Source organism: Ochlerotatus camptorhynchus, unplaced genomic scaffold, assembly GCF_037179485.1.
Source record: "Ochlerotatus camptorhynchus isolate MF236.1 unplaced genomic scaffold, CSIRO-AGI_Acam_v1.1 ptg000416l, whole genome shotgun sequence".
NCBI lineage: Eukaryota > Metazoa > Arthropoda > Insecta > Diptera > Culicidae > Ochlerotatus > Ochlerotatus camptorhynchus.
In genome coordinates, this window is record NW_027040902.1 from 1,608,479 (window position 1) to 1,626,617 (window position 18,139).

At 39.8% G+C, this 18,139-nt stretch overlaps 2 protein-coding genes across 2 annotated transcripts in view; one reads left to right on the forward strand and one right to left on the reverse strand.

Moving 5' to 3' along the window:
* Positions 1–18,139, reverse strand: part of LOC135711020 (carboxypeptidase N subunit 2-like) — a 403,442-nt gene that overhangs the window by 334,153 nt on the left and 51,150 nt on the right. The window lies entirely within an intron of this gene.
* The window catches only part of LOC135711029 (uncharacterized), a 405,472-nt gene continuing 396,671 nt past the window's right edge, over positions 9,339–18,139 (forward strand). The window contains exon 1 of the mRNA XM_065233774.1: positions 9,339–10,236. Within this exon, the coding sequence (XP_065089846.1) occupies positions 9,498–10,019 (522 nt within the window). The 5' untranslated portion in view covers positions 9,339–9,497 and the 3' untranslated portion in view covers positions 10,020–10,236. The remainder of the gene's footprint in view (positions 10,237–18,139) is intronic.

The following is an 18,139-nucleotide window of genomic DNA, read 5'->3' on the forward strand; positions in this document are numbered from 1 at the left end:
CATTTCGGCACAGGTGAAAATGTTCAAGTGCACTGATATAGATAAACCTGATGAACTGTAAAGTCAATTTTATCAAATATCAAAATTGAACATTTTACCGCATTTGAAAAATTGAATTTAACTTTCCATCGAGCTACCACGTTCCAAGTCCAACCATGAAACATCATTTCCTTCCGATATCAATTTGGTGCAACACACTCCTACCACCACCCGGTACGGTCCCGTACGGGTGTCCCCAAAATGACTTGAAAATCTAATGAAAGTAATATTAAATTTGTCTACCCGGAAACCCATATCTTCTCGTTATCGTTATCGGTTTTCTCGCACACATTTGGCAGAAGGAGTCGACGACGAGGACATCACTCTACTGGTGCAAAAACTTGCAACCGAACGGAAACTGCCATTCTCGGATAATGTTTTATGTCGCTCTATGATGCTAAACATAAATTTTCTCCCGCTTTCATATAGTTTGATCCGGAAGTAGAACTAGAAGCAGCCTTTGGGAGTGGGGGGCTAACTTTATTTCCGGAATCAGCCAGAGACCTTCCTGAACCGTGTTATGTATCTCGTATATGTTGCAAAGTAAAGACGACGACGGGATCATTGCTTTGATACCGTATAAGATACACCGATTTGCTCGAGATTTGCCTTTCTCTGAATGTTTGCCAGTGCTGCAATATCCCTGGCTTTCCCATGAATGGATGGCTGGTCCCTGAATGCGTATAAAAGTGCAGCTTTCATAGCATAGAGGAGAAGAGAGCACCGTGTGGGTGGGGATCGGAAAAAGATAAACCACGAAGCCCCTCAGTGAAACAAATACTAGGCTATGAACGACGTCGGATGGGTGGACGGGGTGGGTGGAGGATGCGACTAAGAGGAAATAAATCCTGGATGTGCAAACATAATATTCTTTGATTCGTTTTTTCCCTTGTAGCTCTGTTTCGTCTTTGCCTCGGATATCACATTAGGGAACACGCGAACAAAGGCATCAGCTGAAGTAGTTTTTTGTTGGTACATTGGTTTGTGAGCAAAAAACTGAAAGTACATGCAAGTTTAACCGTTCCGTACGATAAATTAAAGCTCAAGTTTTTAATCATGACTCAGTTGTAGGCATTACATTCCATTACACTTCAAATGTATCTGGCATTACTCGTTTCAAATTCAACAACACTGAAAAATAAGCCGATCTATTACTTTGAAGAAGACAATGACAAGCAACCGGAAGTGGATGCGTAGTGTACGGAGAGAGTGTAGGATACGTAAACTGGCAAGTAACAAAGTTTCACTTCAAGGAATCTAAGCTTCGATGAAAAATCCTTCAAGCAGCAATCGAACAACTGTACGGAACCCGTACCCAGGCAGGAGAAAATCACAATAGAATTTCTCCAACCATCATCAGAGAGGAAGTGGTATCCACCTACGTACAAACAGAGTAGGTAGCTCGTAATCGAACCGTGTTGTCGGTGATGGAAGAAAGAGAAAGGGAAAGTTGAAGCTTCAGTGCTTCATGATACCTAACTAATAGGGTGGTTCAAATTTTAACTGTGGTTGAGCTCATTTGGAGCAACCCTAAAGGTGTACTGGTTCGATGAAGTTAATATTATAATCCATATGGGAAAATTGCATTTTTTAGTCGCGCTAAGTGGAGCGGAATGGATAAATTAGATCACCCTATTACCAATATCAACCACCCAGTATGTGAGAATTGTGTTTTGTGCTGCCTGAATAATAGTTACAGAACGTGTGCTGATAAAATGCGAGCAGTTGATTGCAGTTTGGATACAAATATTTACACCCGATAGTTTGTATGGTTGTTCGCTTATCAGTACGAGCTGTTGAAGAAGGTGGTTTTCATTCGTTACGTATCCACCAGGTTCGTGTTATTTATCGGTAAAAGTATGTGAGAAACTCGTGGCAATTTCATTAAGTTGATATGGAATTGGCACAATTTATGAGAAAATTCAAACTGGTTAACACCTTGTATACTTGTATGCGCAATGGCATTGCCTTAAACTGAATCGTACCAGAAACTTTCCAGAATTAATGTTTTCGTACAAAATCTTCAAGGAATATTTGCGGTAATACAGCACCAATCATCGTACATTTCATCGACGACAAATTGAATAATGGTTGTGGAAAAGTTGAGTAAACACTCTCCAAAACTGCTTTGCTAGCTTCTGCTTGCAGCTGTATCTGCAGATTTTTGACGTAGAATTTTGTTTTTCGGCAAAATATTGGGAGTGCAATTTCAAAAATACCTAAATCGTCCGCATTACCCAAAGTGGTCAGGTTTAGATCTCATATTACTCTGTCAATAACAGATGGATTTTAATGCCAAACAAGTAAATCGATTGGAAATTTGTATACGAATCTGCTAAAATGAACACTTAATTATTTTCAATAGGTCACTATTGAAAATTACACAAATCTTCAACTGTTGCAATGGTGATCAAAATTATCACCGATTTCCCGCAAAAAGCGCTTTCCCTAACACAGATTTCAAAACCGAATTATATCCGATATCACTGAACGGTGCTTAATCAATAACTGTGTGTTGCGGTGTCCAGTCGGGTCATCAGCAGCAGCAGCAGCAGTGAACATTGTTCTCCAGTACACAACGAAATCCTGCCCACAAGCAGCGAGCTGCAGCCCACATGAGCGTCCATTCACCGAAGAAGGAAGAACAATCCACACCGCTACTGATCAGATTCAGTAGCTATTCGTGAGTTGCTGAGGACCATCAACCCAAGCAGCACACTTCGATCGAAATAAGCTGCTGCAACTTTATTGTGACTTGAATAAGTGGCACACAAGTAACCACAATTGTTCAGTGACATGTGTGCTGCTAGGGTATGCTAAGTGCGTCACCCTCGTTCCAAACAACATACAGCTTGCTAGCATCATCCGTGTTGAACACCCTAGCTCAACATTACTCAACCATCACGACAAAACGATCATTTTCAGGACCACCATAAATTTGTTGAATAGTACATTTGTCAAGATCATCAATCAGATGTCAGTTCTAATATGTAAATCTAGCAAACCAATTACTTTTAAGGCAATTAAAAAAAAAACCAGTCGGTCTCAGCATGGAAGTGGTCTGATTTTGATCCAGAGATGATGGATTTATATTATTAATAGGCCAAACGATAAGAAAATTTCTTTGAATAATCTGTTATAATTAAGACTTTCATTTTTCAAAATGTCACTATTGAAAATTGCACGAATGTGCAACTATTGCTACGATAATTAAAATTATCACCGATTGCCTGAAAAACCGCTTTCAACGAACGGTGTTCATTCAATAACCTCGTGTGGTGAGTGGTGGTGTTCTCTTTAGTGCAGAACAAAAGGCTCATCGCAAGACGCTAGCTATCTAGGCTGCCCTCAATCGCTGATCGGATTCAGTAGCAAGTCGTGAGCCGCTGTGGAACATCTATGCCAAGCACGTCATCCTCGTTCCAAACAACATACAGCTCGGCAGCCTAATCCGTGTTGAACATCCCAATAGCTCAGCATTACCCAACCATCACGACAAAACGGTCCTTTTCAGGACCACCATAAAATATTGTTGTTTAAGAGTTAATTTTAATTGAAAGTTCGCTCACCTTGCTGCCAGCCACATCACTCCCAAAGCTTTTTGATAATGTACCCAGCAGCCAAACGTTTGTGGTCAAATGAAGTGGTACATACAAATTCTCGTAATGACCGAATACCAAATGACCTTGTCAATAAACCAGAAACGCCTCTAATTTGATTGGATAATTTTAGCAAAAATTCCTTCAATCGAATTTTTCTATTTTTATTCTATTGAATAAACTAAAAATTCCATCCGTTTTATACACTAAAATGCGTAATTATATCATCAGAAAACGAGGCATGATGGGAAAAAGTGGTTTCCCTAACACAGGAGCCCAATATTGATACCGAACACGTAATCCTACGTCAAATCTACGGTTGTGTCTTGGATACAACCTCTGATTTTTTAAAACCAGTCCGGTGCACAGGTAACAAACCCTAGTAGCTTGATTTGTTATATTATTTACATTGGATTTAGTTTTGAATAATTGTTGTACGAAAACTTGAAAATACTGCTTTGGTATGAAATTATTCAAGAGTTTTTCAAGTACATATATGTCTTTTAGGAAGGGTGCCAATTCAGGGAAATGCAACGAAAATTGGTCAGACTTTAAATGCTTATATCTTGACCAATAATCAATGGATTTTGGTGATTTTTATGTCGATCGATTCGGCAGTTTAATAAAATTTAATGGTTTGTCACACATTATAAACGTTACATATTAAAATAGGTTAAAATTAAGAATTATGCAAACATTAAAATTTCTCCTACATTTTCTAGGGCTGCAAGCTTGCTCGCCCCTAACACAGTCATCAGAAAGTTGGTCCCTAATGATTGGCTTCTTAGTTCAGAATTCACTCACCATACAGCGCTAGTAGCATTTGATTCAAAAGACTTGATAAAGCAGTCCTCATTCACTGAAAACGAATCTTATTCAGAAAGTGAGTCACTTTTACGTAGATTACTTATACGCTGAGTGACCAACGCTTTTAGAAATGTATCCTTACGAATGAGCAAAAGCTACTCACTCTCTGAGTTAGTTCCGTTTTCTTTCTTTCGACTAGATAGGAGATTGCTATCTCTAGTAATGCTATTCAGATGGATAAGACCTATTGTGTACTGGACACAGGGTGACCAGTGAACCGGGAAATCGGGAAAAAGCTGGAATTCCTAAATCACCGAGAGAAGTCCGTGAATTTCGATGATGAACCGGGTAAAATAAAATAAAATTATAGAGTTTTGACCACAACGCCAAGTTTAAAGTAGATTATTATATGGTTCTGTGTGAAATTTCATGACGATTGTAAAGAGGATTACAGGTTAATTTCTAATGAATATTCTTAATAAATTCCGAGATGATAATAGAGTTTTTATAAGAACTTCAAAGAAATTACGAGTGAAGAAGAAATTTCTAGTGACTTTCATTAGAAGTTCGAAGAGACATCCGTGAAAAATGTCAAGTGTTTCGAAATTTTAATTAAATTTCTAAACCATTTATTTTGTCATTTATATATTATTAAATGGAACAGCAAAATAATCTGGCAGTTCTACGTCAACAATGCGGCCGTGCTTTGGTTACAACCCTTAACTTTTTGATTTATTATTATGACTTGTTCCATAAGTTGTTAACGTTATTTTTGTTATAACTTTGGCTTACAGTATGTCTACATAATGTGAGTTTATGTGATTACAGCTCACAAATATCATGCATATGATTGAAAACTATGTTTATTGTCAACTATATATGTGAGAACAGAAAATAATCTAAGATTAATGTAGAATTATCAGTGATTTTAAAACAAACATAATGAGAAATATTGGTTAAATGTGCCTTCGAATCACCTTGCAATATTAAATCTTCCAAAAACGATTTTAATTTCAGCAGATTGTTTCATCAATTTCACCCTAGTGATAAATGTGCTGATGTATTTTCCGCAGATCTGTGTGCAGTCAAGAACCTATCTCTGTTGACCTTCAATCGGAGATGAAGATAATGGAGTCTCCTGATTGTTATAATTCATGAAAACATTCGCAGACAAGATGGTGTGGTAGGGTAGGATGGTCTAAATCGCACCGCTTGTCAATTCGTGAATTCAAGAGCAGCATTGCTAGTAGTTTACTTGAACTAGCTTTCTGACTAATAAAATCACAGAATGGGAATGCAACGAAAAACAGCACGAGGCAATTCTATACCACGGGTGCATTATGGACTGTTCTCCCCTACTGAATGGAAGGAGCAATCTGTACGTAGGTGATTAATGGCACCTTCCTGGAAGTGTGATAAGAAGAATAGTTCTGTGAATGGTTTTCGAGGGAAAATCTAACCTTTGGGTAAAAAATCAATTTAGTAACAGTTTTTCCCTGTTTTGGTGTTTGTTGCTGATATACTGAAGAGATGAACCAGCCACTGGCTGAAAGTCTCGCTAATAAAGATAACCTTACCTAACCTGATATACTGTCATGTTACCATTTGGAGCTTGTTACTCACCGAATTTTCATATGTGCTCTCCCTTCATGGATCGCCAATAATTTTAACTTCGGAACGTACATACACAGAATTTAATTATCTCTGATAATAACTAGCATACGGGTAAACTTGCCTGCTTTCAGCTCGCCATAAAACTTGAAAAAGACGTTTTATTTCCAACGTTTCGGTCTTTGGACCAGGTCTTCTTCAGAACATGTACCACTTTTTTTTCAGCTTTAAAAAAAATGGTCTAAAACTAAAACTAGCCCAGATGATGATAAAATCCCCAGGACTGAAACGTTAACGATGATAAAACTGTAAAACTTTAGCTTGAAGACGGAAAGCCGAAACCAATTGACTAATTCTTCAAGATCTTTAAACTTCCCCAAATTTCTAGACTTTTCTGAAGTTTTCAGAGCATCCCTGAAGTACACGCAACTGCCCTAAAGATCTCTGAACTTCAATAATGTTCCCTAGACCTGAATTTCTCAGAGGTTTTTAAAATTTGGTGCAATTTTCCTGAAGATAATCGAACTGCCCTGAAGTACTTTGATCCATCTGGAAGCTCTCACACATTTTCTGGTATTTATATGTTTCTTTAAAGCTTATGGAATATCCATTCAAATCTCAAGTTTTCCCTGAAGTTTCTTAAATTTATTTGAAAGTTCCTGCATTTAATTTATGGAACTGGTATGAAGATTTATGATCTTCTTCTAAATGCATGGAACAACTCTGAAAATAATGGTACTTATCTTTAAAGTTCTCTGATCTTCTTTGAAGATGCCAGAACTTTGCTGAAGTTGTCTGAAAATTCGTTTTTGGTACTGTCTTGAAATAAATGGAACATTCCTAAAAAATTTTGAACATCCCTGAAAATCTCTGACCGTCTTTGACATTCACAAAACATGTCTAGACAACATTTTTCTGACATTCATGGTCCTTGATTGAGTAAAACTAACATTCATGGTTTTAAAACTTGCCCGAAAGGCTGGACGTTCTTGAAGTTATTGTGACAGCGTCAAGATCTTTGAGCTCTCCTGATTGTATTTACACCTATCTTCCCTGAGGTTTTTGAAGCTTCTCTAAAGTTTCCACAACATTCCTCAAGTTTTCTGAACTATGTCACTAATTTTGTATATGTTAGCACAAAAACTACACGATACTCACAAGACGCGATGCGAGACAAGACACAAACCTTATCGTTCTTACAACGTTGAAATAAATTAAAATTCGACCGATATCTCTGAAGTTCCAATAATTTCTTTAAAGTTCCTGCAGTTTCCCTGAAGCCGATGGAACCACCTTAATTTTCTCGAAGCTTGCCAGAAGTTCCCCAAATTTTACAAAAGTTTCCTTACCCCACAGTATGTTCATGACACTTCTTCAAAATGCTCGGTATTTCCCTTAATTCCTCAGAACTTTTTCAAAGTTCCTACAATTTTCGGGACAGTCAATCTTTCATGGATGATTTTCATCTGATGATTTTCCTGGAATTGCCCTGAAATTAATAAAACTGCCCTTATGACCTCCAAACTACGTGAGGGGTTTTTTTTTTTTTAATTACCGTGATTGTTTTTTTTTTTTTTCTTTCAGTGAAGTTATCGACATTTTTCATGTTCTCTAAATTTCCTTATGTTCTCTAGACTGTCATCATTTTTGGGACTTCCTAAAGGTTCTCGCTATTTTCCTGAAGTACCTTAAAGTACTCAAAATTCACCTGAAGTGCCCATGGTTTTCCTGATAATCATGAAACTGTCCAAAATTGTCAGAACTGCACGAAATTACGCAACATCTTTTAAAAACTTTAAACTCAACTGAAGTTTTTGCTACGGAATCTACAGAAGTTCCCGAAATTTTTCTGAATTTCATAGAACTGGTCTGAAGCTCTTGGATCATCACTGAAGTTCTTGAAGCTTTCCTGAAATCTATGAAACTGCCTTGAAGCAATCGGAACCTACTCTAAAGATCTTCAAACTTCCATGTTGTTCTGAACGTTATGGATGTTTTTGATTTTTTTTTCGAAGTTCTTTTAAATTCTTAGAATTTTAATAAAATTTTCTGATCTTCCTGAAGGTTCTCGCAATTTTTCTGATGTAAATTGAACTAACATCAAGTTTTTAAAAAGATCTTGATATTTCATTTAGATCTCTCAATTTTTTTAACGTTCATGGGGCTCTTAACTTCTGTAAATTTACTGCAATTGTTATGAGGTTAATCGGACGCACCGGAAGTTCTCAGATTTTTTCTGAAGCTTTTAAAACATCCTTTAAGTTTTACCATTTGCAGGATGTTTATGAATCTGCCATGACATTCTCATAGCTATCCCAAAGCTTTCTGATGATTATTTTTTTCCTTGACTTATTTTCCGTAGATCTTGTTTTCCATGCTGAGTTCCAATGCTACCGACACCAGGGAGACATCTTCCACACCTGGGCCCTACCTGTCGACCCATAAACTCATGGACCGGGGACCAACGCCTTTACTTCCCTTCCGTAGGAAGGCGTGATCAGAGATTTTATGCCTCAGAATTTCCCGGCTGTGCCGACCTGAAATGAACCTTGGCCTTTTGGGGTGAGAGGCAATCACGCTTACTACTACACCAACGGTGCCGTTAACTCTCTGAATTTCCCTAAAGATCTTTGAACTTCCCTGAAGTTTTCTGCAGTTTATTGTTCCTGAAATTTTCTTGATGTTAATGAAACAGTTGTGAAGTTCTCTGATCTAAGTTCACGAACATATCCTAAAGTCCATAGAACTAAACTGATTTTCTCGGAATCAACCCTTTAAGATCTTTAATCTTCTTCAAAGTTCTGATGTTTCCTGTTGTTCTTGGAATTTTCCTGAAGTTTTTGAAATTTCTCTGAATGCTTCGGATATTCAAGTCAAGGATAAAGGGTGTCCACGATGAAATTGCCACACTATGAAATTGCTCTAACTTTTTAACCGTTGCGTAGAATTTAATGAAAATTTGGGTGGATTTAGTTCATAGTGCATTATTTACATCCTGCAAGTTTTAAAGTCCTGTGATCAAAACTCGCGGAAATGGAGTCGAAAGAACAGCTCGTGCGTGATAAAATCTTGCGCATTCATCACGAGAACAAGGATCTCTCGCATCGTTCCATCGCTAAAACGTTGGGAATCGCGAATTCCACGGTGTCGCGAGTGATTAAGCGGTTCGAGGAACGGTTGACCACCGATCGGAAGCCCAGAAGTGAAGGAAAAAGTATTCCGTACAACACCAAAAATCACAACCGCGTAGTTGGGGCCTTCAACCGAAATCCGAACGCCTCCGTTAGGGATGTGGCTAAGAAGCTGCACCTAAGCCGAAGTTTTGTCCAGAAGGCCAAAACTAAGGCTGGGTTTCGAACGTTCAAGGTACAAAAGGCCCCTAATCGCGACGAGAAGCAGAACAAGTCCGCCAAAACCCGTGCCAGGAAGTTGTACCTCAACATGCTGACGAAAGTTGAATGCTGCATCATGGACGACGACACATATGTGAAGGCCGACTTCAAACAGATCCCCGGCAACCTGTTTTTCACGGCCAAGGATAAGTTCAGCGTTCCGGAGCATGTCCGCACTCAGAAGATGTCCAAATTTGCGAAGAAATTCCTGGTTTGGCAAGCCATCTACACGTGCGGGAAGCGGAGTGCACCTTTCGTGACCCAGGACACGATGAACGGACAGGTGTACATAAAAGAGTGCCTCCAGAAGCGGCTGCTTCCTCTCCTGAAGGCCCCCAACGTCCCAACAATCTTCTGGCCGGATTTGGCCTCATGCCACTACTCCAAGGACGTGCTGAAGTGGTATGCGGACAATAAGGTCAATTTCGTGCCGAAAATGTTCAACCCTCCCAATACTCCGGAGCTCCGCCCCATCGAGAAGTACTGGGCGATTATGAAGCAGCACCTTCTTAAACGACCTAAGGTAGTGAAGACAGTCGAGGAACTGAAGAAAGTATGGGTTTACATGTAAAAAACGGTTGATTCACAGGTTGTGCAGAATCTTATGGCCGGGGTTAAGGCCAAGGTGCGGGCATTTGCGTATGGACTTAAATACAATACGAGTAAAATGGTAAAATGAAGTTTAATAGTTATTTCTCAATCCCTGAAAATTTGATGGCAATCGGATGAAAACTCGAATTTTGCGAATCAATTTTTTGTGTGGCAATTTCATCGTGGACACCCTTTAAGTTCATGGATCATCAATGAAGCATTCGAAATTAATCTTAAGTGCTGCATTTTTTTCTGAAATTTCCTTTATCAGAATTACTAGCTGAAAAAACTTCAAACAAGCACAGCTATCATTTATTAAAGTAGAACGATATGGTGAATTGTTTGAAATATATGAACAAAAAGTTGGTTTTTCCATAGTTATTTCCATACAACCTTCAAATGGTTCGTGCCAAGTCAGTTTCTTACTAAATGAGTGCCAATTTTGGAAGGCTAATCAGGACCCAATATTGAATCGTCTGAGCACTATGGAGAGATAATTTATATGTTTGAATCAGTCTAATCGACAGAAACTATGGCGTTGTTGAAGCAGCATTAGCAAAGCTATCGATCAACAACCCAGCTCATTGGTACCGTCGTGTAGGTGACTTGCAACGGTTCTTAAACAATAGTTTGCTACGAAGCGTCAGTCGACTCCGCTGTTTGGGACGAAAATGCGTTCACCGAAGGATGTTAAAATTTGCCGAGGCGGTCGAGCAACATCAAACGGACTCATTCTTACGGTTGAATTGCTTCTTCATACTCTGCTGAGTCCGTTTGATGTTGGATCTGGCGTCGATCTGGTGCTGATCCCTGGATTCTTCGAATAATCTGATTCAAAAGATGCCTTTGATTATGAGGTTGGTGATCTCGTAGCCATTAGCTGGACCCAGTTTGGCACTCGCCTGAAGATCACTCCTGAGTTTTTTTTTTTTTAATCGTATGGAGTGATCAAGAAGAGTCGCAGTGGGCAACACGAGGTCCCAGCTTTTCAGAGAAGAGACGGGCGTCCCTCAAGGTTCAGTTATCGCCGTTACCCTCTTCCTTGTGGCCATGAACGGAGTTTTCGGAGGACTGCCGAAAAATGTTTACATTTTCGTGTATGCAGACGATGTACTTATCGTAACTACCGGCCCAACAGCAGCACGCAACAGGATCAAGGCCCAGGCAGCAGTCTGCGCTGTAGCCACGTGTATCCATCCCGGCACCGTGTCAGCGGGCCACCTATTAAAGTTCAAAGCCAGCCAATACCACTGAAGAAGACGGTCCATATTCTGGGGGTACTTGTTGACCGGTCCCTCAATTTCGAGCAGCACTTTAAGGCGATCAAGGACAACTGCCGCAGTAGGATCAACTTGATCCGCACTATCTCTCGCCCCCACCGGTCTAACAATCGTGACACTCGTTTCCGGGTTGCAAGAGCCGTCATCGATAGTCGCCTACTGTACGGTCTTGAGATGACGTGCATCGCCACCGAAAAGCTCGTGCAGATACTAGCACCAACTTTTAACACCTACGTTCGGATTGTCTCCGGTCTTCTTCCGTCAACGCCCGCCGATGCCGCATGCATCGAAGCGGGTATTCTGCCCTTCCGCCATCGTATAACCGCAGCAATTGCAACGAAAGCCGCTGCCTTTACCGCAATGACCTCCGGAAATGACAGGATCTTTCTCCTCGATGAGGGGAACAGCCTCCTCCGCATGATTGCTAATTCGGAGCTCCCCCCAGTGGCCAAGGTCCACTGGTACGGAGACAAAAGTTGGCGCATACCTCCACCAAAAATCGATAGTCGGATAAAAAGCAGGTTCAAGGCTGGAGATAACTCTGCAGCGCTGAAGAGAACAATAGCTGAACTGCTAGGCTCGAACTATCCAACCCATGCCCACATATACACAGACGGATCGCTTTCCCGAGCCGGGGTCGGAATTGGAGTAGCCGGAATTCAGCACCGATGAGTAGCAGCCTACCACCACAATGCTCGGTTTTCTCCGCTGAAGCTGCGGCCATCTTTGTTGCCGTTACAACACCCTCAGACCTGCCCATACTGGTGCTATCCGATTCGTACAGCGTGATACAAGCCCTTACATCAGAGACCATGACTCACCCCTGGATACAGGGTATTGTGGAGGCCACACCTCCCAACACGGGGTTTTCCTGGATCCCTGGGCACTGCGGTATCCCAGGCAACAGCGAAGCCGACAGCCTGGCAGGGTCTGGACCAGCTGGCCCCCGTTACACCGACGAAGTGCCACTACAGGACATAAAGCGATGGATAGTCAGCAAAATGTGGGAAGCCTGGGAAGCAGAGTGGTGCCAATCCCAATCCCTCTTCATCCGAAGAATCAAAGGAACGACAAGCAAGTGGACGGATATGTCGAAACTACGGGACCAGCAGGTGGTTTCTCGTCTTAGGACAGGCCATACAAGGATCTCACATAGTTTTGGTGGGACGCAGTTCCACAGAATGTGCTACGTTTGCGGAACCACTGCATCGGTGGAACACATCCTATGCCTGTGTCCGCAATACCAACAACTAAGGGAGCAGTACGCACTTTCCAACAGCATTGGGGACATACTGGGCGACGAACCTTCCACTTTAGCGACAGTTATTTATTTCCTCAAGGACGCTGGGTTATACAACACATTTAGGTCCTTTTAACTTTGTTATGGCTGACGGTACATCTCTACCGGACGGGGGTTTACCCCTCCTACGGTGGATCTCCGATCTCTTTCAAAACCCTACCTAACTTTGATGTACCAGATTGTTTTTTTTCTTCCTCTCGTTGCCTGTATTGTTAGTCTTTTTACTGGAATCTGTTTTAATTGCTTCTATTTTGAGTACATATGTGAATTGTAAGCCAACTCCGTAACAAAATTTGCTGGCGGAACCCCTCTCTGGGGCCTCCCATTTTATAGAGATGAACTAGCCAACGGCTAAAAATCTCTCTAATAAAGTTTAAAAAAAGAAAGAAAAGAAACGAACGTTATGATGTGCAAAACGTCGGAGTACACGAGGGCACCAATCGTACGTCAACTTGTGCTGAATTTATGCAGCGATTCATGCTTTCAGACGAAGAAGATTGTATCAACGACGATGAGATTTGTGACGAATACGACGGCCGGATGGTGGTCATGTGGGCAATTTGTTAGACTGAGAAATTGAACAAACGAAGGACCAGCCGATTGTATTCTGTGTGAGCTCTCTATTTTCTATTTTCCACCAGCAGTGACTCTATTTTCCGAAGTGATAATTTCAAAGCCACGTAGGGTAGAGCGCTACTTCGTCGTAATCGCCCATTTCCGTTCTATCGAACAGAAAAGATAAATAATATCAATGATTTCATCGTGCACAAATCAGTAATTGGTGTTAGTTCATTAGCTTCAACATAAATCCTGTTAGAGCGCATTACATGAATATTTACGCTCATTGTTCTCAAAACAAAAGAAGCGCTCCCAGCGAATCCCCTTTTTCTACGTTTATCCGTAGGACGAAGAAAATCTAATGGCGTTTCAATGCGTTAGGACGGAATTGAAACTCGTAGAACGAATTTAGAATCAAGAAGCAGTATTAGATTTTAACAATATTTCAACAATTTGTGACTCTTTTTCAAATCTAACGGTACGTATGGAAAGGTGAATAAATTTAGAAGTCATCTTTGACATAAATATTCCGTTTTTTGTTTAAACTCGTTCAGTAAAGAGAGGTAAAGCACGGGTTGTGCTTAGTACGACGGAAATTAGATCAAAAACCCTATTCATCAATCCATATTAATCCGAATTCCATTCCCCAAAACGGTTTTGTGATTGCATTTTATTAAAAGCAACATTTATCTACCTTCCTCCTGGCGTTTACCCGCTCTCAGCTTAGTATTCTTTGAAGCACTTCCACAGTTATCATTTACGAATTTATATAAAATGAATTTATATATCCGACGATAATAAGCTGCCTTTAACTGACTAGGCATATTCGGAACAATGAAAACTTCAGGATCTTAGACTATCCAAAAACTTGCGGTACACCAAATGTTTAATAGTTGGTATCAATACTTGGATGGGATTTGAATATTAGTACTTAAAAAGTACAATTATCAAAGTGGTTTCAAATTGTTGGTAAAGTTCCAAAAAATCTGTTTCACAAAGCTTGGAAAATGCACAAAATCTGCGCCAATATACGTCAGCTGTTAATAGCCCTGCATTTGAAAATAGTGGTTTCAAGCAGCAGCTCATTTCTTTAAACGCTTAGCGAATATTTCATCATATGGCCACAACATCCTCCGGTGATACTTCGAATTTTGGTTCTCTCTGAAGTTCTCTGACCCTTTTCGTTTCTTGTAACCCGTCACGAATTTGTAGTCACTGGATTGACACGAATTCTCGATAAACATCTCTGTTTGATTTCATCTCAGACTAGGTTAGAGTCCAATCTCGGCGAAAGATCTGCTGAAGCAACTTCGGGTGCTCTGTCATCGTTGGATTCTTACCAGCTAATAGAACTGGCTGTCCCAGGTAAAACTATTTTGAATAGCACTCGTGGATACTAAACTCTCCCTCATTCGTGCTCAACAATTTCAGACTAGGTTAGAGTCCAATCTCGGCGAAGCAGCTCCGGGCGCTCTGTCATCGTTGGATGCTCACCAGCTAACAGAACTGGCTGTTCCAGGTAATGCTTTATTAGCCATTTAATCGCGACAGTGATTATTTTCAACAAATCATAAAGATATTGGTACATTATATTTTATTTTCGGAGTTTGATCAGTATATGTCCTACCAAAGCGTTTGTGGATACCGCACTCTTCCTCAGTGCTAATCAACCATTTCAGAGAATGTTAGAGCCGGATTTCATCGGTTGCTCAGCTGAGGCTACCTCGTACAGTTCGTTACCGCTGAATTATATCCATACCCACCGATCCAATGACCAATATCTCCCATAATAGGGTAACCAACTTGAATCGGACCCCTACATATTTTGGACCCTTTTCATATATTTTCCTCGCTTACTGTCTAGTTTCTTCAAATTCATCTGTGTTGATGTTGTAATTACATTCTTTCAATTACTTGCTATGTCTCAAGATCATTAGTTTACCTCAAATTGCTTGCAATTGCTCAATTTATGCAGTTTTAGAAAATGTTATCGAAAAAGTTTCATGTTTCGACGTTTGTCAAGAGGAATCGGCGTTAGTGTACTTGTTTTAAATTTGGTCTAAAATATACAATTCAATGATTTTTTTTATCAAATCAGTTTATCTGACTTTGGAAGATGTATTTCACGTATTTATAAAGATTTCACCTTAAGATTTTACTTAAAAAGTATTAAATAAAAAGTGTCCAAAAAAGATCGTAAAAAAATGTTACCAACTTATTTTGGACACTTATCAAATGAGAATCATCAAAAGAGCGACAAAAAAAATTCTGGTTGGTCGATCGTGCTATTATCTCAGATTTCTGATTAAATTGGTAAGTAAATCAATCAAAATTATATGAATCCATTGTTTTTAAATATATTTCTTGTTTATCAGGCGATTCAAAATGGGAAAAACGGCAAAACACGTAGAGTGGTCCACTCTGAGTTTTCCTAGTTTTCCTAGTTCCTAGTTTACCTATCTCCCAAACGCATTTAACTAAGGGGCTGTTCATAAACTACGTAGACGCTTTAGGGGGGTAGGAGCGCTTGGCAGATGTCTACGGTCCATACAATTTTTTAAATTTTGTGTTTGAGACTGTCTTCTACGGAAGGGGGGGGGGGGTGGGTCGAAATCTCTCAAAAACCGTCTACGTAGTTTATGAACAGCCCATACAAAAATAATATGGACTGCAAGCATAGAGTCAGGTCTCCGTATTTAGATTTACTTCTGAATGATTTTTTTTTATGGTATGATCAGTTGTTTCCTTATGTTATATTATATTTCCTCCGTTACTCGCGCCAACTTTTGTAACACGAGTACTCACGCGTTGTACTTTGTACAACAGTGTGAGTTTTCCATTTCCATTTTGCAGGCGCGCTACCAATCGATCTGAAATCAACGAGTATTCCTCAAAAAACTTGCTTTTAACTAAACAAGCAAAATATTTATAACAGTTAACCCCCCAAATATGCGGATAATAGAGAAAATGTAAATGGAAACCGGGTAAATGGTGTCCATACTACGAGGTTTCTGACTTAATTGGTTACAACATGGAATATCTCGAGATCCTGACCAGATAGAAAGTTACTGTCTTTGCCAAAGTAGTTCTAGAGATCATAACCTTTTTGCTGGTGGACAGTAGTTCAAAATTTACTCACTACATAGCGCTAGTATACATGTCAAGTTCTCGCATGTGATATATCTCGAAATCCTGACCAGATAGAAAGTTACTGTCTTCTAAAAAGTTGTTCAGGAGTTCAAAGCCTATAGTTCAGAATTTTTTCGCTATATGGTGCTAGTATATAAGTGAAATTCTCATATAAAATATCTCGAAATCCTGATCATATAAAAAGTTACTGTCTTCGGCAAAGTTGTTCAGGAAGTCAAGGCCTTTTTGCTGGTGGACTTAAGTTCAGAGTTTTCTCACTTCGCCACGCTAGTATACATGAGGAATTCTCGCATATAAAATATCTCTAGATCCTGACCAGACAGAAAGTTACTGTCTTCGGCAAAGTTGTTCAGGATGTTGGGATCTTTTCGTTGGTGTACAGTAATTCAGAATTTTCCCTTTACGTGGCACTAGTATGCGGGTCATTCAGAGATAGTTTATATGCAAGGATTTCACGTGTCTTTCAACGTCACCTAGTGAGAAAATTATGTACTTTCCACCAACGATAGGGTTTGATCTCCTGGACAACTTTGCCGATTACAGTACATTTTTAGCAGGTCTTGAGATATATCATATGCGAGAATTGCACGTATATACTAGTGCCATGAAGTGAAATATTCTGAACTACCGTCCACTAGCCAAAAGGCCTTGATCCCCTGAACAACTTTGTCCAAGACAGTAACATTCTATCTTGTCATGCTCTCTAGATATTTTATATGAGAGATTTTAACGTGTATACTAGAACTACATAGTGAGAAAATTCTGAACTATTCTACACCAAGCACCTCCTGAACAACTTTTTCAAAGACAGTAACTTTCTATTTGGTCAGGATCTCGAGATATATCATATGCGAGAAGTGTATATGTATACAAACGCCAGGTGGTGGAAAATTCTGAACTACTGTCTACCAGTCAAAAAGTCTTGACCCCCTGAATAAGTTTGCCCAATACAGTAACTTTCTAGCTGGTCAAGAACTCGAGCTATTGTATATGCGAGAATTACACGTATATACTAGCGCCTCGTAGTGTGAAATTTCTGAACTACTCCACCAACGAAAAGAGCTTGACTTCCTGAACAACTTTGCTGAAGGCATTTACTTTCTATCTGGTCAGGATCTAGAGATATTTTATACACGAGAATTTCACATGTATACTAGCACCACGAAGTGAGATAATTCTGAACTTTTGTACACTAAAAAATAGGCTTTGACCTCCTGAACAACTTTGCCGAAGACAGTAACTTTCTATCTGGTCAGGATCTCGAGATATTCCATGTTGTAACCAACTAAGTCAATCCCACGTAGTATGGACACCGTTTACGCGGTTTCCATTTACATTTTCTCTATTATCCGCATTTTGGGGGTTAATTGTAATCAAAGTTTAGCTTTTTTAGTTCAAAACAAGTTTTTTGAGGAATACAAGTTGGTTTCAGATCGATTGGCAGCAACAAAATGGCAATGTAAAACTCATATGTGTTGTACAAAGTACAACACCGCGAGTAACGGGGGGTTAACTTTTATGCATACCGTAAAACGGGGTGTAATTGATCAGCGGGGCAAAATTGATCGCTGAAATTTCTCGTGATATTTTTTCATGTGTAACATGTTTTTCGTTACTAAGCGTACGAATGTATCTTAGTATACATTGTAAAAATATTATGCATAAGTACAATATTGGGTATACTCAGCGATCAAATTCACCCCGCTGATCAATTGCACCCCGTTTTACGGCACCTTCTTTGAAAATTTTCCCACCTAGACGAACCTAACAAATGCGAGATAGGAAGAAGTGACCGTCGTAATTAATTTTAGG